The sequence below is a fragment of the Pan troglodytes genome, chromosome 11 (genome assembly GCF_028858775.2).
Source record: "Pan troglodytes isolate AG18354 chromosome 11, NHGRI_mPanTro3-v2.0_pri, whole genome shotgun sequence".
Lineage (NCBI taxonomy): Eukaryota > Metazoa > Chordata > Mammalia > Primates > Hominidae > Pan > Pan troglodytes.
In genome coordinates, this window is record NC_072409.2 from 42,488,060 (window position 1) to 42,508,177 (window position 20,118).

At 44.9% G+C, this 20,118-nt stretch overlaps 1 protein-coding gene across 10 annotated transcripts in view; it reads right to left on the minus strand.

Moving 5' to 3' along the window:
• ERCC6L2 (ERCC excision repair 6 like 2) overlaps nucleotides 1-20,118 on the minus strand; it is a 184,625-nt gene that overhangs the window by 17,195 nt on the left and 147,312 nt on the right. For 9 of the 10 annotated variants that reach the window (XR_010148628.1, XM_063787645.1, XM_063787644.1 and 6 more), the window contains 2 exons: nucleotides 18,426-18,607; nucleotides 8,610-10,907 (listed from right to left, as the gene is read on the minus strand). Coding sequence is in view for 9 of the 10 variants with exons in the window: in XM_063787645.1 (XP_063643715.1) it covers nucleotides 9,929-10,907; nucleotides 18,426-18,607 (1,161 nt within the window). In the remaining variant the exon portion in view is untranslated. Of the gene's footprint in view, nucleotides 1-8,609; nucleotides 10,908-18,425; nucleotides 18,608-20,118 lie in introns of those variants that run through there. The other variant, XM_054658300.2, reaches the window with a different exon arrangement.

Here is a 20,118-nt window from a genome sequence, read left to right on the forward strand (position 1 = left end):
TGCACAGAAATAAAAAAAGGAATTTAACTAGAGCCTATGCTAATCATAAATCCCTTCCCTGTTCCAGAGTCCTGTTGTCTCTGGGGTCTTGGCCTGTCTTATCTAGGCCATGGAGTGGTGGGAGTGGGATGCTGCTAGTTCCTAGGCAGGAAATAGTGGCCAGTTACTCTTGTGGTGTCATTTCTGGGTCCTGGAAAGGAGACCACTGCTGACCCCTGACTCGCCAACCAACAATTAATGATGGAAATCCCACCGGCCTCCCCGGACAAAGGCAGCCCAGACCTGGACTCATTCACATGCAAAGGAAGTGGCCAGAAGTGGCTGCTGTTGGCAGGGGTGAGGGACGGGAGAGCGCGCTAAGTGGCCTGTGTCTGTGGGGGAGGGAGAGGGTGGAGCAGCACAAGCCGGCCTGAGGTTAGGAGCCTGCGGTGTCTCCAGGAAAGCAGAGGCGGCTGTGGGGGGCGCCGGGGCTGAAGAGCCAAGTGTGGAGACTGCTCCATCTTGCCCATCTCCAGAAACTCAGACCACCCATCCATTAAAGGCAGGTGGATGAGCAAGGGGGCCTCGCAGGCAATCCAAATCACACTGAACCTGTGCCCCACTGCCTGACCCATTCAGCATCCCTATTAACAGACACTCGCTGCCGTGTGGCCGGGACCCCGCTGGCGCTGCGGGTCCTTCCACCCCAGTTAGGAAGGGTCATGGTTCCCGCGGAAGCCCCTGCCAGGGTGAATAAACTCGGCGTGGGGCTGACGGGCTCTGAATTACTCCGTTGCTTACAAGCCGAGTGCCCCTCTGTGCCTCAGTTTCTCCTTCTATAACACAATACGAATACCGGCCCAGAAGCGTTGTTGGGCAGATTAAACGAGAAAATCCACTGGAAGTGTTTAACAAACGACACACAATATGGGCTTCATACCTGCCAGCCGATGTCCCCTGCAGCCTTTATTCCCTACCCAATCCCCCTTAGCCTGCTATGTGGAGATACAGGAGGCTTGCACCCGCCGCGGTCCCGGTGTATTTTAACGGGCTCCCGGGGAAGCGGTGTGGAAAATGGATTAGGGAGGGAGGAGGCCAGAGCCTCGGAACCCGGGGAGAGGTCTGCAGGCATCCAGATGGGAGCTGGAAGGGCAGGACAGGGCCCTTGGCAGGGGGATCCAGGAAATATTTTGGAGAAATTCTCTCTAGGACTTGGTAACAGGTTGAGAGCGGCCACTTGGCCGGGGGCGCCGGCTTCGGAGGCGGGAGGGAGGTGGAGGAAGGGAAGGCAGCTGCAGGGCCGACCTGCGGGGTGGGCGTGAGGCCGGGGGATTGGGGCCGCAGGGGTTCGGCCTGGAGGAGCGGCGTGGGGGCGCCGGGGCCCCGATTCCATCCTGGGCGGGTCGGCCCCGCAGCCGCTGCGCTGGGAACCCCCTAGGCGCCCCGCAGTACCCGGCGTCCTTCCTGCCTCCTCCTCGCCCCTGTCCTCCGTCCGAGCCCCAGTCCCGCCGACCCTGCCGGCGCCTCCGCCCTCCCGCCCTCGGCTTTCCACGACCTCGGCGCGACGCACGCGGGATCCAGTGGAGACTGCTTTCCCATACGCCGCCATCCAGGGCGGGGAAGGGAGCGGACCCTCCCGGCTCCAGGTGCCTGGGCCCCCGGCGGCCTGCGGAGGCCTCGCCCCACGCCACCCGCCCACTGGCCTCGTCTTCGCGCGGGGGTGAGAGCAAAGGAGGCACTCGGCCCATCGCCAACCCGGGTCCCCTTCCCGCCCGTCGCTATCCGAGAATTTGCCCCGTGTCCCCTAGGCCGCGGGGGTCGGAAGAACCGAGGGGCGGACCCCGCAGAGGGCTGCGCCGCCCTCCCTTCTCTCCCCGCGGGAAGAAGCCCCCAGGACCGCCCCTCGCTCCCTGCCCGGGAGGGACTGGGCTTCCCCGAGGTGTGCGGCTCCTGGAGAACTCGCTTTCCCGTTTCCAGCCGTCCAAGCCATCAGTTAATCGCTTGCTTTCTCTTTTCTTTACAGAGAAAAGCAGCCTGATTCGGAGGAACGGATTGCTTGGGGCGGCTCCCAGCTCGAGTTGTGGGCCCCGCCGCGGGTGCCCTTCGGAAACGCGCTGACACCAGGCGAAGCCGCCTCTGCCCGGACGCAGCCCGACACTTGGCCCGCGGGGTTCCCTGGGACGCCTGAGAGTAATGGGCGCGAGGGGAAAAGCCGAACGGCCTCCCTGTACCCGGCGCAGTCGGTGCCCCCTAGCTGGGTTCGCCGCGGCGGCGCTGCGAGCCCCCGACACGGAGGACTTTTGGTCCAACAGTCCGACGGGGCCTGGTGCGCCGTTCCCTCCGCCCTCTCCCCGCTCCCCGGCCCGCGCGTCTTGGAGGGTGGGTGAACTGTCGGAAGCACTCTATGCCTGGCCAACCCAAACCAGGAACCTCCGCACCAAACAGCCCACGTTGCTGCTGCTCTGGGGTTTTAACGGCCAAGGGAGACTGGAGAAGGGGTGTTCTGCCTTCCCATTCTCTTAGGCCCGTCCACTCCCCATCCCCACAGTTTGGAAGTGGCCTTTTCTGAGGACTCCAGCGCAAAGCATGTTTCTCCTTTTGAGCTGCGGAAGCCTTGCTTGTTCCCGCCATTGGGAGGGCATTCCATCATCTGCAGCTGCGTTCCTCGGTGGGCCTTGTCCCTTAGCGTCCACCTAGGGGACATTCTAAGCTTCTTGAGACCTGCTTGTCCACCCCAACATGTCTCAGCATATGGCTGTGCCCTAAGGGGTCTTTGAGGGCATTTTAGGAGGTGAGCGGCGCCCCTACCTAGGCTCCGCGGGGCCGATTCGGTTTGCCCTTTGCTGGCATGTCAGTGAATTAACTGCTGTCCTTGGGACGACCTGCCCTATGATTTGGCCTCTGGAGCATCCCGGGTGTGTATTTCAGAACTCCTCCCATCTTATCCACCTGCTGAAGGCCTGGCCCCCTGATATGGTTTGGCTCTGTTTCCCCACCCAAATCTCACCTTGAATTTTAATAATCCCCACGTGTCATGGGCGGGACCAGGCGGAGGTAATTGAATCATGGAGGTGGTTTCCTGAACGCTGCTCTCGTGACAGTGAGTTCACAAGATCTTTTTTTTTTTTTTTTTTTTTTTTTTTTAACGGAGTATCACTCTGTCACTTAGGCTGGAGTGCAGTGGCGCGATCTCGGTTCACTGCAACCTCTGCCTCCCGGGTTCAAGCGATTCTCCTGCCTCAGCCTCCCAAGTAGCTGGGATTACAGGTGCGCGCCATCACGCCCGGCTAATGTGTATTTTTAGTAGAGAAAGGGTTTCACCATGTTGGTTAGGCTGGTCTCGAACTCCTGACGTTGTGATCTGCCTGCCTCGGCCTCCCAAAGTGCTGGAATTACACGCGTGAGCCACTGTGCCCAGCCGATCTGATGCTTTTATAAAGGGCTTCCCCCCGTCCCCCTTCCTCTCTCTCACCACCCTGTGAGAAAGGTGCCTTTCTTCCCCCTTCACGTGAACTGCCTCCATGATTGTAAGCTTCCTGAGGCCTCCCCAGCTATAAGGAACTGTGAGCCAATTAAACTGCTTTATAAATTAACCCAGGTATTTCTCGGGTATTTCTTCATAGCAGCGTCAGAATGGACTGATACACCCCCAATGTGGAGTAGGGGAAGCTGAGGGAGTTAGGAGGTCCCAGCAAGGTGAAGGTGTGATGGGGTCTTGGGACAGTGAGAGTGCTGCCTCAGGCAACAGTGGGCAGGTCATTGAGGCTCCACTGAGCTTGGTGAGCAGGAAGCTGAGAGAGGGAGGTGTCGATTCAGGAGTCAGGGGTGACATGGAATGAACTTAGGGCTTTGCCAGGCACAGGTGAAGGAAGGCCACTTAGGTACTGGCAGTGGGAAGAGAGGGCAGGGAGTGGTGGACGGAGAGGAAGAGAAAGCTGAACACTGGAGCACAAATGCGGGTGCTGGGAGGCAAGCAGAGGGGGCTGGGGGCTTCTCATATGGTGCATCCTGGCATTTATATTTTGAAAAATAATTGTTTTGTTCCCATTAGTGCTTTTATAATAGTTTTAGGAAAGAAGAGAAAATATGAATTAGCTATTATGAGGCTTCTTTTGAAGTTTCTTTCAGTTCAGAAACATATCCCACTTTACAAAAAAATTAAGAAAATTCAAAGTTAAAAAATGTAGGGAGGCCAATAATTGACATTTTAGTCTGACAAGACAACTCACTGGAGTTTCCTTAGAGACATATTAGAAATTCAGAGCTGCATACGCATTTTTCCCCCTGCCAGATAAACTGAAACAACATAAAGTGAGTTTTAGTTATTTCTTTCAACGAGACTGCGAGGCCTATTTAGCTAACGAAAAAGATATCTGTAGAAAGAAGCATTCTTGATTCTTATCTACAAGACAGAGCAGTAAAAAACCAAGAATGTCAGATGAGTATTATCTCTGTCCATGGCAGAAAGGTATCATGTTGGTATAATTAAGATTGGTCTTAATGGAAACTTAGGCAATAAATATAACCATCATAGTTTAACCTGCAGCAAAGCAAATAAAATACATGAAATATAATAGAAAAACAATGCAGGCAAAGGCAGGCAGATTGCTTGAGTCCAGAAGTTCGAGACCAGACCTGGGCAACATGGCGAAACCCTGTCTCTAAAAAAAAAAAAAAAAAAAATGCAAAAATTAGCCGGGCAGGGTGGTGCACATCTGTGGTCCCAGCTACTTGGGAGGCTGAGGTGGGAAGATCCCTTGATCCTGGGAGGTCGAGGCTGCAGTGAGCTATGATTGTGCCATTGCACTCCAACCTAGGTGACAGAGTGAGACTCTGTCTTACAAAAAAAGAAAAACAATGCTATGTGTGAATTTTTTTCCAATCTTTTAATAAGGAAAATGTTTTTTTCAAAATAATGGCTTATATGGAGTGTCAATATAAAAACCATATAATTTCAAATTGATAAGTAAAATATAGTCAGCAATCTCACATACGTCAAAATTTGGTATATAACACACATTCTGGAGAGGTGTTGCTTTTGGTCTTACTTTTTTTCCATTTTTAAAATTGTAAAATACATACAAAATTTAGCATTTTAATGACTTTTAAGTGTACACTTCAGTGTCATTAAATTCACATTGCTGTGCAACCATCACGACCATCCATCTTCAGGCCACTTTTCATCCTGTATAACAGAAACTCTACACCCATTAATAACTCCCCTTTCTCCCCTCCCTCCAGCGTCTAGCAACCACCATTCTACTTTGTCTCTATGAATCTGACTAATCTAGGTACTTTATATAAGTGGAATCATACAGTATTTGTCCTTCTGTGTCTGATTTATTTCACTTTGCATACCATCCTCAAGATTCATCTATGTTGTAGCACGTGTCCGAATTTCCTTTCAAGGCTGAATAATGTTCCTGTGTGTGTAATATTTTGCTTATTCATCGATAGCTACTTGGAATGCTTTCTTCGTGTTGTAGCCATTGTGAATAATGCCACTATGAACACAGATGTTCAAATATGCGTGGACATTTTTATAGGAATGTAACAACAACAAAAAGCACACAGTGGGCTCCATCATGAGCTCAGCTGCATATAGAGATGGGGGGTGCTGGAAGTCGTGGTGGGGCAACTGAAGCACCTCTCTGGAAATACTGTGTCCCAGGGGGACAGAAGGTCAGGCAGGTGGGTCCTGCCCAGGGACAAACCTTACAATCACTGGCACATCAGAATTCCTGTGAAACTGCAAAAACAAAAAGGGTGCCTGTGCTGAGCCCTAGACCCCCTGATTCAGAGTCTCTTGATGAGGACCCTGGACATGTGCATGCTTAAAAGCCTCTCTGGAGGTTCTGACTTGCTACCCTTGGGGCTGGGAACCACACAGCCTGGGACTTGGGAAGGAAGGGTGAATCTGTCTTTCCTCCTAGGGGCAGAGAGTAACTATCAGATGCACTGTTTTCCTAGTGAAACCCTGCAAGACCCTGAGGCAAAATAGCTCTCCTGGGGTGGCCCTTTAGCCAAGCAAAAGTGAGATGTTCTTCCCTCCTGCAACAAATACCAAGTGGAGCCAGCCGTACATGCCACAGTGTACAGGGGCTGTCACCAAGAGGAAAGTGGCTTATGAACCATCCCAGTAAGGCCTCCTAGAAGCACTGGGCAGAGGATGCTTTGCAATCTCTGGTGGAAGATGAAACCAGAAACAAGTCTGTATCCGTGATGATGGAATGAGCAGCAGGCAAGGATCCTAGAAAGTGATGGGCACTCTTGCTCTTTGAAGGTGTGTGCCTGTCATTGGGGCTGACAGGTTGAGTGACATCCTTGGTGAGGCCTAGGTCCTAGATCCACTGTTAGCTGGATTTGTGACATAAAAATCCTTCACATGCAAACAAACAAACAAACACACAAAAAAACCTTTAAGGCAGGCAGTGATCCCCATTCCTTTGGATTTTATAGACCAGTAAGTGTCAAATAAAACTTCTGGGACTGATATATGATTACCAACTTTTATGTAAGGACAATGAAAAAGACCAAAAGGTATGATCTACCATCATTTTGATATCATAAAAGAAGGATAACTTCAGAATTTAAAAGCGTACACATTGAACTTTAATTAGAAAATAACCGTGTATTTCCTGTGGCTTTCTCATTTTCTGTGGAAGGATGAAAAGTTTATCATCATCTCTGCAAACTAAGGCTTCTTTGCCTTGAATACTTAGGGGCAGCTGCACCATTTGCAGATGTTATTTATTTCCTTGAAGAGGTGTTTTCAGGGCTGTAAGAGAATCCTGAGGAATTCAAGTGCAAAAATCTCTTGGTATCTTGCCTCCGTTTCCAATATTAATAGCTGTGTGGTGAGTGTTCAGCCAGAAACGGTATCATTGCTTAAGTAAAAAAGATTGTGGCAAGTAGCATCATGAAAACAAAGTTGAAAGGTTTTCTTAGAAATGATCTCATCTCTGTGGTTTTCAAACTAGTGCTCCATGGAGCCACAGTGGTGTTGCTTGAAGCAACAGACTTGCATTTTAATTGTTTTACTAGTTAAGTTTCTGATTAAGATACAGTTCAGTTGCTTTAAGAAAATGGCTGACCACCACTGATCTAATCCATCACCAATTTAAAGGGGAAACTAAGGCTAAAAGGAGGTAAGGGATTTGCTTGAGGCCACCCATTTAGTTGGCAGAACTTGGTGACACAACACCAGTGGAGTGGGGGTAGGAAGGATCTTGTCAAACCTTCCTAGTGTCTGTTCTCAGGTCATCAATGGTTGTACCAAATCTTTCCATCACTCCATTGCAGGGAGTCCACTCCACCTGACAGTTTCCGTTCTGAAACAGACAGGCTCCTTTTCATACTGGACTCTGCATTCCACCTGACACACTTTCCTACATAATAGTGATAAATATTTCACTGACAACTGTTGGAAACTAATTTTTAAACTCCAGTTCTGCATTTTTGCTCCCATTTTGACTACTATTGATAAAAGTTTCCTTTTTTATTTTTGAGATGGAGTCTTGCTCTGTCACCCAGGCTGGGGTGCAGTGGCACAATCTTGGCTCACTGCAAGCTCTGCCTCCCAGGTTCACGCCATTCTCCTGCCTCAGCCTCCCGAGTAGCTGGGACTACAGGCGCCCACCACCACGCCTGGCTAATTTTTGTATATATATATATATATTTTTTTAGTAGAGACGGGGTTTCACCGCGTTAGCCAGGATAGTCTCGATCTCATGACCTTGTGATCCGCCTGCCTCGGCCTCCCAAAGTGCTGGGATTACAGGCGTGAGCCACTGTGCCCGGCCTAAAAGTTTCTTTAATAGCATTTATTGGCTGGGCATGGTGGCTCACACCTGTAATCCCAGCACTTTGGGAGGACAAGGCAGGTGGATCGCTTGCGGCCCGGAGATTGAGACCACCCTGGCCAACATGGTGAATCCCCATCCCTACTAAAAATACAAAAAAATTAGCTGGGCGTGGTGGCACGCACCTGTAGTCCCAGCTACTCGGGAGGCTGAGGCAGGAGAATTGCTTGACCCGGGGGGCGGAGGCTGCAGTGAGCCGAGATTGAGCCACTGCACTCCAGCCTGGCGACAGAGTGAGACTCAATCTCAAAACAAAAACAAAAACAAAAACTGTACATATATGAAGACTATAGAGCTAATATTTATATGAATATCATAATTTACAAGGTATTAAAATGTTTGAACTACATTGTCTTGTATATAAACTGAAATGAAGTGGTATCTACTTACTGGAGTTCCTCAGATAGCTGATCACATTGTAGGCTGAAAACATCTACAAGTCAAGTCTATCAAGGACCATATCATGCACTCATTGTGTAGAAGGCCCCTCAATGGCAAAACATACCATCTGATAAGTCTGGACACAACTCAGCTGCACACAGCAAACAAATGACGAACTCATATAATTTAAAACAGCGTTTTCACACTGTGGATCTTAACCATGGGCCATGAAATTCAATTCAGTGGGTTGTGAGAGGATTAACACACACACAAACCCACTGCCCTACCAAACACAATCCTAGAAGAGAAAAATGTCAAAGTATGTTACATGGCTTATGAGTAAATATTTCATAAACATTTTCTTCCAATCATATATGTACGAACACATATGTACTGAGTCATGACATAAAATATATTTTACAATTCTCTAGGGCAAAACATTGCTCTAAAGAAAAGCATACTTGGCCGATCAGTCCCTTGAGAAGACTTTTGTTTTTAATTTTTTGTTCACTTCTGAGCAATGACTCTACATCCTGAGTACACGGAAGCCCTCTCTCCTCAACTTGATAGCAGCGCTCTTTAGCACAGCCAGTTCCCGGCTCAGGCTGTTTTCTGGAGGGATGTGTCCTCCTCTTGCAGCCCTGTGTACTAACTGAAGGACAGCTGCAGCGGTGCATCTGAACCTGCAGCGGAGGCAGCTCAGGTCCTGCCTACAGCATGCACATGTGATGCCAGGGGCTTTCCACCATGATTTTTCACTGACATGATTTCCTTTCATTCACCTGTAGCTCTGCCTTACCTGTAGAGCTCAAGCTCCTAGCACAGAACACAGGGGCTGAGTAAAGGCTTCTAAATACATGCATTCAACAATAAGCACATTCATTTTGCTATAAACCATAAATATTACACTCAAAATATAACAGTTTCTAACAAAATAAAAAGTTTACCCATTTCTTCATACTTAAGAACTACAAAAGTACTATACAAACCTTTATTTACATTAAATCACAATAGGTACATAAAAAGTTGAGGCACTGGTGTCTGTGGCTAATGGTAGTAATCACAGCTCATATAGTAAAGTGTATAACATTAACCTTTTAATTTTGAGCTGTTGCAAAATTACCATTTTAATATTATATATACCATATATTCAGTACCAATTATGACTTTTTTCTAAAATAATAATAGAACATGATGCCCAGGGAAAAAGAAAATACTTAATAACTTTCCCAAGTGCTAGTAAAAAACACATTGGTATACACCTGATTTGAGGGGCAGACATGATTCAGCCTATGAGCCATTAGGAGAGCAAAGCAAAGCTTTTTTAAACTGGAAGGACACTCATGCTGATTCAGTACAGACTCTTCATCTTTCATACTGGGAAACAATGCTCACCAGGGCAAGTGTCATATCATTATGTAATACAGTAAGAAAGATGTCCCAGGTCTCCTATTAACAAACCTAGAATCTTTTCTAATTCATAACAGAGGTTTATACTATAAATACAATCATATTCTTGAAAGATCAAATCAAATATCAAGAAAAACAGATCCATGACAATACTTTAGACTTCAAAAAATCCTAAAGCAATAATTTAATAAAAATATATGTCAACAACTGTGTTCAAGATAATAGAATCAGTGTGGAATCCAGTGCCGTGAACAGTGATGGCAGCAGTTTACTGGTGCAGTAATTCATTTATATGCTTATGTGGTACTCTGTGTATTGGTTGCGTTTTCATCTGTATCACTTGGGCTAAATTTCTTCCATAAAAATTTCTCATTTGATTTCCAAAGAGAAGTTGCTGGCTCTTCTCTCCTTTTAGAGGGTGCTGCTAGAGGTGCTTTTTCACACAGAGTCTCTATTACTGCCAAGTCTGTGAGTTTACTAAGACTCTCATCATTCTGCTCATTCAAGATGTCCCAGAAATCTTTTGGTCTCTGTTTTGCTTTTTCCATGGGCCCTGAAAGAACTTTCTTTGGCAGTTGTGTGGGACTGTTCCCATGACTTTTAAAAAGGTCATCAAGAATAGAGGTATCACCAAGTAAGCTTATCACAGAAGTATTTTCCAGCACTGGATTTTCTATCTTTTTGTTTTCCAATTTGAGAAGGGGTTCTTTTCTTGAAATGCCCGTTCTTGTGAGGTCCTGTTGGTCTTTCATGGTATTTTCTAACCTTCTCTCACGTGTTTCAGACTCACTGTTCAGAGAACGGGATGTCACAGTATCTTCGGATGCTTGGCTGTTTTTCCCACTGTCAATCTCTTGAGTAGAACTAACAGGTGATTTCTTAGTTTCTGCATCATTAAAAAACACCTCTTCTCTATAGGAACTACGATTCTGAAACTTAACTGATTTTCTTTTATATGTTTTTAGGCTGCAAACTTGAGAAATTTTGTTGGTAGAATCTTTAAATGACAAGGTTTCAGAATCTGACAGCCTTGGTTTTATAAGAGATTCTCTTTTATCAGATTTCTTCCGGGTGCGCTGCTCTCCTTTCTCAAAGGAAGAATTGTTGAATTGTGACACAGAATCCACAAAAAATTCTTTTACCTCTGGATATTGAGAAGCATAAAAGTCTCTTAGCATTTTCTGTCGTTCTTCTGATGTGGCATTGGTTATATGTTTAGCAAATTCGTTTACAGAAGACGAGTTAAAATAAGAGGCCATTTCTTCAAATTGTTTTCTAAAGATTAAATGAACAAAACTAGTGGTTATTTTCATTACATTTTATTTTGAAAGAACTCATCACCAGTAACAGGAAATGTAGAGGCCACAGAAGGTAATCTTGTTCCTTTAGCATACGTCTGCTGAATTCCACAATGAAAACACATTTTATCCTAGTAGAGTGAGGCCTCTACCCTTATGCTACTGAGAAAAGTATTTTAGCTCACAAAATCACCAGCTTTGTAAGTTATTTTGATTTATGGTATTATATTAGGTATTTCCTGGGAATTATGGAGGCCCAGCATGCTACTCCTCCTTTGAGCCAATTTATGACTGACATGAGGATCATGATTTATAGACTCTGTACTTGAAAATCTATATTGTATTCAAGTCTCATGAAATGAAATTGTCAAAGAATCTTAACGAAAAGAGCAAATTCTGAAAAATTAAGAAAGACATTTTTTTCCCTTCCCTCTCCTTTTCCCCTTCTTTTACAAATACAACATAGAAATTGCACAAGACTTTTTGATGAGCCCAAAGGAAAGTTCTAAACTGATAAACCTAGACTATTTTTTCCCCAGTTGGCATGGACACCTAAGCTAAGGAGTGAGATGCTATTAGAAGAAGTGTGTTGTATTCTTAGTGTAAGATACTAATAAAAGCTGTTGTATGCATGTATGAGGAAATGGGCCTTCAAGAACCTTGGTAAGATAGAGGCAGAAAGATTTAGGGACTTGGGCAATGAGCCCTGCTCCTTTCCCTAAATGAGGTTGCCATGGACTAAACTGTGCCCCTCCCCCAAATCATGCAGAAGCCCCCTAACCCAGGACGTAACAGTATTTGGAGTTAGAGCCTTCAGGAGGTAATTAAGGTTAAATGAAGTCATACGGGTGGGACCCTGATCCAACAGGATTAGTGTCCTTAGAAGAGATGCCAGAGAACCCATACAGTTTCTTTCTCTTCTGTCTCTTCCTCTCTGCCATGTAAGGATACAGGGAGATGGTGGCCACCTGCCAGCCAGGAAAAGGGCCCTCACTAGAAACTGAATCAGCTAACTTCTTGTTGTTGGCCATCCAGCCTCCAGAACTGTGGACACGAATTTCTGTTGTTTAAGCCACCCAGTCTATAGTATTTTGTTATGGCAATCCAAGCAGACTAAGACAATGGGTATTGCTTTGCTGATGATGAGTTTGGGCCATGAGATAGAACAGCTCAATGTTTATAAATACTCCTTTGAACAAAAGTCATAGATAGTGAGTGCAGCAGCACTTGATTAAAAGTCCTAAAGTTTTAGAAATTATATTTTACACCATAGTTCCTTAAAACATTCATTTATTTATTCACTTAACAAATATTTATAGAGCCTGTTATGTGCTAAGCACTATAGCAGGAACTATATAACAGCAAATAAGACTCCGTTTCCTATCTTCAAGGAGTTTACAGTTTACTTGGGCTAGACAAATGCATGAAAATCAAAGTAGAATAGAGTGATAAACCCATAATGTAAATTTACCATGAGGTAAATATGGGGCACTACTGGCATTCATAGAAAGGGAACCTAGGTCAGTGATTGGTGGTAGGCAAGGTGGGTAGAAAGGGTGTCTCTTCCTGACAAGTCAGTCAGGTAATGATGAGTGAGGAAGTCTCCCAGGGGGAGAGGGTGCAGGTACAGGCTCAGGTCCAAGATGACCTGGTTCACAGAGGGGCAGGAGAAACTGCAAGGAAGAGGCTAAAAATCATAGGGGGTCTGTAGGCCAAGTTTAGAAGTTTGAATTTTATCCTATGCACAACAGAGAATCCTTAGCATTAAAAAAATTACTTTTAATGTATGTTAGTAGGAGCTTCAATGCCACTTTTATTTTTGCCACGTAGACCAGGTTACATAGTTTGTGTTTCCTTTGCTTTTAGTGGCAGACCATAAAGCACACTCACAACTTTCTTTTGTGGCTTCAGATGGGCCCGTGGCTTCTAGTCCTCACTACACTGTCTTGTTAACTTCCCGAAATCCAGATACTATACATGCTTGATCAACAGCCACTTTCATCTCCAACAGAATATTTAGTAACACATACACATGACTCCAAATTTCTGTCCTGGAAATTGCCAATGTTCTTGTTGGAAAGTAACAAGCATGTTCTTAAGAGGTTCCAGTTTTCACTTCACATGAAGTAATGAGATATTATTCTATTTTTCATCTTCAAATCCATTTTCATGGCCCTTCTATTAAATACTTGTGTTTGTAAAGATTAAGTGATTGGCAAGGTTACAAGCTGATGTCTTTCATTTATCCAAGCCTTGGTGGTGTCTCAGCAACTGCCAAAGTAACTTCACCTCTGCTGTGCTGAAACCACGACCTCACCCGTGACCCTGTGAGCTGTCACCTCTGGGAGGAGAGCTGCTTCTAACCTCATTTTATCTGAGTAGTCTGCAAGTACACTATGCCACATGGTTGCTGCTTACAGGATAAGCTATAATTATCATTCACTTTATTTCTGCCTTTTAACTGGCTTTCCTAATTCTGGGCCTTCAGAATTTTCTCTAAGAATTTAAGGAACTGCAGGGTACAAACAGGGGGCATAAGCCAGCCAGTTTGTGAACAAAAATTAGTTAACTAGAGTAGACTTCCATAACCTACTTAGGGAAAGGGGGAAAAAAAGAAACCAAAGATATGTATCTTTCAGCAAGTGTATCAAAAGCAGTTATGTATCATGGATACAATTCAAAATCCTCTCTCTTTCTGGAGGAAGGGAGGTGGAACACACCTAAATTCATCTTCTGTCTGCCTAAGCTTCTGGAAGGAGAGGAGGACTGAACACTTCATTCAGATGATCATGTGACTGCAGTAGAGGGAAGTGCAGTCTTGATTCTGATTGACTAGGACAGTTAATGGAAAAGAGGGTGGTAAAATGTACATGGTTGGACAGTTTTACTTCTACATCCCTAATTGGTAACCTAAGCCAATAAGGCACATAGTGATTGAAACACTTGAACATGCCACCAGAACTCAACGAAGCTGACGAGTCTGTCATCGCTCTGCCCACGGCTCAAGATGCGTATGCAGCATGCTGTACAGCATTGTGTCCATTCCAAAAGCAAACTCCCCGACCACAGCAGGTGCTCTATCAGTCACTTTCACAATGCTGATTGCAACATCTGATCTGGTGCCGGAGCTGAAGGATTTCATCAGGCTGGACAGATCAATTGTTGGAGAGAAAGGCAAAATAAAAATAGCACCATGGTGCATACCTGACTGGAAAAATGGGTAATGTTACCACCAAGTGCAAGGCTGTGAAGGCTGCTTTCTCACTTATCTATAATGCTGTGTGCAAACCCAGCTGTAACCTGATGCAGCAGATAAACAAAAGATTCAGTGCCCTACTCTCAGCTGTCAAGCCAGGAGGCACCACAACCTCTGTCGAACTCAACCCAGCATGTGACTTCAACAAAGCCGCAGCATGACTAGCTAGCAAGGGTCTTGACATCAAGATAACATGATTACTCTTTCAACTTGGTGCCGACCCTAACCTTGGGGTCACTGGGTGTGCCTTCATAAGTCAGTTTAAGCTCATCACAACCTTTTCTGAAATGACCTCATATGTTATAATGTGAAGTTTCATTGAGGAAGGATTCAATCATGCCTCACTGCTCCCTGGTGCAGGTTGTGACATAATGAAATTCATGAGCATTGAAGGACGACTCATTGAGAAACATGGGGAAGAACTTCCATTTCTTAGTCTTCTGACTCAGAGGGCACAAAGAATTAGCACCTGCAAAGTTCCCTAATCTCTGTAAGGTCACAAATACATGGAAAAGAAAGCTAGATAATTCACTCAGAGACTACCAGTCAACAAAGGAGTCCCCCTCCAAACTTACTGATCATGAGGTTGAAGAGGCAGCTTCAAAACCACCTTTTAAGAAGGCACTGGTGAGCAAAGAAGATGAAAAAGGACTATAAGCAGCATACAATATATCTAGGGAAGATATTAAAGTTGCACTGACATTGAAGCCCAGAACAGAACAAACCAGTGTCCTAACATGGCTCTTGGAGGCGATCGAGAACAGAGAACGCATGCAAACTTAGGGGAAAAAAGGTATATGGTCAGTCTCCTGGCAAAATATTTGCCCAAAGTGAAAAGGCACACTCTGCAAAAATCCTTGTTGCCGATCTGTTCTGTGGGGAGGTACACTGTGTGGCAGTGTGGAAGGTGGTCACCTTTCTCTGCAACTGCAGAGAGCTGAGAGCCATACTCCAACCAGCCACGCCAGCACTCCAAAGAGCTGCGGGGCCAGCTCTTCCCTGGGCAGCTGAGGAACCAGCTGCCTGGGAGTCGCCAAACCCCTGCAGGAAGTACTTTGAACCCAGAGACATTTCCCACTGCCCCCAGAAGCCAGCAGGACCAGTCCAACCATGCCTCCCATCCCTGTTCACTTCCGTCATCCATTACCACTGGCCTCTCATCTCCTCCTACTGTACATCTTGATCTAATCCAATCCCTCACCCTTCCAAGCCATCCCTCCGTGCCCCTGGAACCAAGAGTCCCCCGAGTCTTCTGCTTCTATGCTGAATGGTCCTGTGCTCTGCTGATATTGCCTCTTCCCATGCGGCCCTTGCAAGGCAAGGCTCTTGCATCTCACAGCTCTCCAACCTCAGGGTTAGTGCTTCTAGACAATGCTGCTTCCAGACCATTCTTTTCTCAGAAAACTCCTTCCCCTCTTTAACATTTATGCCATCCAGCTAAACTGTTCTCTCCTCAATCTTCAGTGACCCCTTCATTGCTTCCTGCTAGCAGCTAAACTCTCAAGATCCTGGATTAATCTTGCTTCCCACCCCATCTCTTGCCATCATTCTTGATAACGTCAATATCCATGTGGATGTCCCACCCAATATCTGGCCCACCAGTTTCTTTAGCTCACCTCCAAACTCATCTCAACTCCATGTTAGCCCCTACTCCCAAGTTTATAAATTGCCATTGTCATTACCATCAACAGCTCAACCTCCATGTCCCTGACTTAGTCATCTAAGGCTCCAGCTCAGCTGCTTGATGACTGCCCACAACAGCAATGCTGGGGGATATGCTGGTAACCTCAAATCCTCAAATTCACTGACTCTTGTGCTTTTACACTATCCATCAGCCTCCCTTGTCCAGCTTAGGTTTAACTTTATAAGCACTCCTTTACAAACATTCTTCAGCTTCCTTGCTTCTCTCTCCCTCCATTCTAACCCCTGGTCAGACCCAGCCATCTCTCTACTTGTTTCTGCAACAGAGCAACTGAAGCTTGCTGAATAAAATGTGCATACTGGACAGATGATTTTCCTGAAATTATTCTCAAATGGGAACTTAACACCACCCAGAAATTCTGGTCCCATTAAGCTTGCTTTCCTACTTTATAAATGACTTGTTTCCTAACTTCTCTCTCCCTAAATCTTTCTCCCTCTGAACTTATGGCTTCAGTTTTCAACTCATTGAGAAAATGTCACATCTGTGCCTGTGTTTGTCCCTTCTCTTTCAATGCCTCTCAAAGGCCAGACCGTGGCCTGTGGTTTGGGTACTGCCCTCCACTGCTTCCAGGCCCTCCCTCTTTCTGTTTTCACCTCTCTGACATGATCTCTTTTTTTCCTACAAGTCTTTTCCCTCAACACACAACAGGTTCTGTTATCTCAACTGTAAGACCCACAGTGCCCTCCAGCTGCTGCTACTTTTTACATTCAAACTTACAGCACCGGCCACCTCCCGCCAGGGCCCGCGCACTGCTTCCATCCGAACTCATAGCACCGGCCACCTCCCGCCACGGCCTGCGCACTGCTTCCCAGGCTGCTCCTGCCAAGGTGCCTGCTGAGTGCTCTGCTGCTGTCTTCAGTGGGCAGTTTCCCACCTCATCTGCTTCTGGTTCTGAGCAGTATTTGACAAACTCCCTCCTTTTAAGATCCTCTCGCTACTCCTGCACTTCAGGACCTGATACTGTGCCTCTTATGCCTCCTCCAGAAGTAGCTGCTGCCTCCAGTCTGTGTCCTGGGACTTCTTTCCTCCTCTCTGTGCTCTATTTATAGGCTGCTCACATAGTCTCACAGTTCTGAAGACCATTTACAAACTCTATGCTGATGACTCCCAAATTTAAACTTTTAATCCCCAAACCAGGAGTAGCTCATACATACATTGCCTACTGAACCTTCCCACAGAATGTCACATTTAATACGTGCAAAACGGAACTCCTGATTTTTTTTCCTCTCGTTTCTCTCTGGTTTTCCCCATTCAGTACCTCTACTCTGTTGCTCAAAACAGAAAGAAGTAATCTTGTTCTCTTTCTTTCCCGAATCAGTCCATCACCAAATTGAATTCATCTACTTGGCTCTATCCTCATGACAACCACTCTGGTACAAACCCCCATCACCGAGTTCCTTCTCGTTACCCCTTATTCATTCTGCACTCTTCTACAGGGAAGCTGGAAACATCTTTTAAAAAGATACATCAGATCGTGCCATTCTTCAACAGTTTTCCACTGCACTTGGAACAAAATCCAAACTCTTTCTGTAGCCCCCAAGGGTTGGCATGCTCCAGCCCCACCTGCGTCCCTACCCTCCATCTCATGCTACTCTCTGCTTGGTTTATTCTGCACTAAGGCCACCAGTCTTCTCCCAGCTCCTTGACCACACCAAACCTCTTCCCTCCTTGGAGATGCTCCTACTCTGGTTCTTTGCATGGTTATCCTTCAGCTCTTAACTTAAATGCTACCCATGTAGACAGTCTTCCCTGACTTCCCAAAAGAAAGGTGGTTCCATGTCCCCTCCCCAACCTATTATTTGCTTTCTCTTTTTTCTTATAACACATCATTTTATAATTATTTGTAGGTTTACTTTTTAAAACTTCATGGTTTGATGCCAACCCCATTCCTCTGTACTGGAGGCTCTATGTCTGTCCTTTTTTTTTGAGACGGAGTCTCGCTCTGTCGCCCAGGTTGGAGTGCAGTGGCGCAATCTCGGCTCACTGCAAGCTCCGCCTCCCAGGTTCACTCCATTCTCCTGCCTCAGCCTCCTGAGTAGCTGTGACTACAGGTGCCCGCCACCACGCCCGGCTAATTTTTTGCATTTTTAGTAGAGACGGGGTTTCACCGTGTTAGCCAGGATGGTCTCAATCTCCTGACCTCGTGATCCACCCGCCTTGGCCTCCCAAAGTGCTGAGATTACAAGCGTGAGCCACCGCACCCAGCTGTCCTTTTTTTACACTGCATATTCAAGACTCAGCACAATGCCTGGGCATATATTAGGTGCTCAAAATATATTCATTGACTGAATGAATAAAATGCACTTAAGTATTTCATTTCTTTGTATAACATGATTTCCCTTTTTATGGTAATCAATTCAGGGATTAGCCTTCTAACAACATCTAAAACATTTGCAATTTATTTTTGAAATTCAGATTTTTCTGAAATATTCAGATGTCACTTATGGTTATAATTCAAGTATTTACATATTTTACTAATGAGCTACATTTCCTTTGAGAATTATTCTTCAAGTCTAGTATTGTCAGAGACAATATACCTGCGGATTCCTTTTGGTGTTTCTCCAATTATGAAGGTGGTCTGGTTTGTATGGTAGACTTTTTTCTTCTTCTGGTTTACAGGATTTGAAATGTAAAGAGGAAGTGAAATGCTGCCTTCACCCGGTTGCTGGCCTTTCTTTGTGTGTGGCAATGTATCTGCATCCACTTTTTCTTTGTATGTCTGAAAAAAAGAAAGGAAACAAAAGCTATGTCTGAAAAAATAGTCATTGTTGGTCAAATAATGAGAATGTCTTACTTTTTCTCAATACTCTTTATAATGAAGTAAATCATATTCTCCAACTGAAATCAATGTCAGAAGATATTAACCTAGGTCTTTAAGAAGATGACACAGGGAAAAAATTATTTTTATACCTTTCTTTAAGTTATACAAGTATTGGCAATAATATGTTATTTCCATTGTCAAGACTTGGGCATACTGATACATATGTTGATACCTACTATACCAAAGAAGGATAAAAATTAATGATTATATACACTATGGCATAAACATGGGATATCTAAAATTTTCTAATTTAGTAATTGCAAAATTATTAAGCAGTCTTTCAGTTGTCTAATTTCATTAATGGATACATGTAAAAAATACCAATCTTTATGTAATAATTAAATAAATAAGAAATCATAAATCTTACATTTCAACCTCTGCTGGGTTGCAAGAATATTTAGTGATTTTGAGATGCTAACTACAGTTGGCTGAATTATAGATGGAATCATACTCCTTTTACAGAGACCATGAATTGCCTGCCTAACATAAATTTTACTGACAGTGAGGCAAGAAAAATAAACTTTATACAGTCCCAGTTTTCCTGACAAGATGATACAGTATGAATAGGTAGAAAGTCCTCATCCTATTCCAAAAAGAGAAATACTAAATACAATTTAACAATAACAACAACAAAATTACACTGGAGCTCAAAAGTAAGAAAGCAGAATGTCTAGGTGCCCCAAACAAGAAAGTCCCACAGTGGTGAGTGGGAGCTGAAGCTCAGCAACCCTAGTAGGGTAGGACCTTAAGTTACAGCACCCATGTGGAATATAGCACCATGTGGGTGCTATAGTCTATAGCACCCATGTGGAAATGGGAGATGGAAATGGTTTAACTCCCTGCATTAAACAACAAAGAAACACAAAACAGGAATGAGGAGTCAAATTTGCAAATTAAAGCCAGGAAAGCCAAACCTGGGACACAGGCTAGAAGTAGGCCACTTTCTTACTCTAGATAGAAAGAATCACTGGTGACAAACACGAATGCCCAGCCAGTGCCATGTGTGGAATGCGATTTGTACCACCTGGTGGTATGGGAACTCTAAGCTGAAAATTAACATAAACAATTTGTCCAGAACTAGTGAAAACCATAGATCTCAATGAGGGGTGAATAAAAAACACACCATAAGAAGACTGCCATAAGCCAGAGAATGCTTTTGATTCCAATGAAAACAGAAGGAGTTCAGACAAAAATTATGAAGAGCATATAAAACCTACCATCATGAAATTGAGCACATGTAACAAATATAAGAACTGAAATCCGAGGAATTACCTATAATAAAGCAATCTGAAAAAGATATTTATTTATGAATGAATAAACACATAGCAGAGTCTCACTTTGTCACCCAGGCTGGAGCGCAGTGGCATGATCACAGCTCACTGCAGTTGATAAACTGGAAGGATAAAATT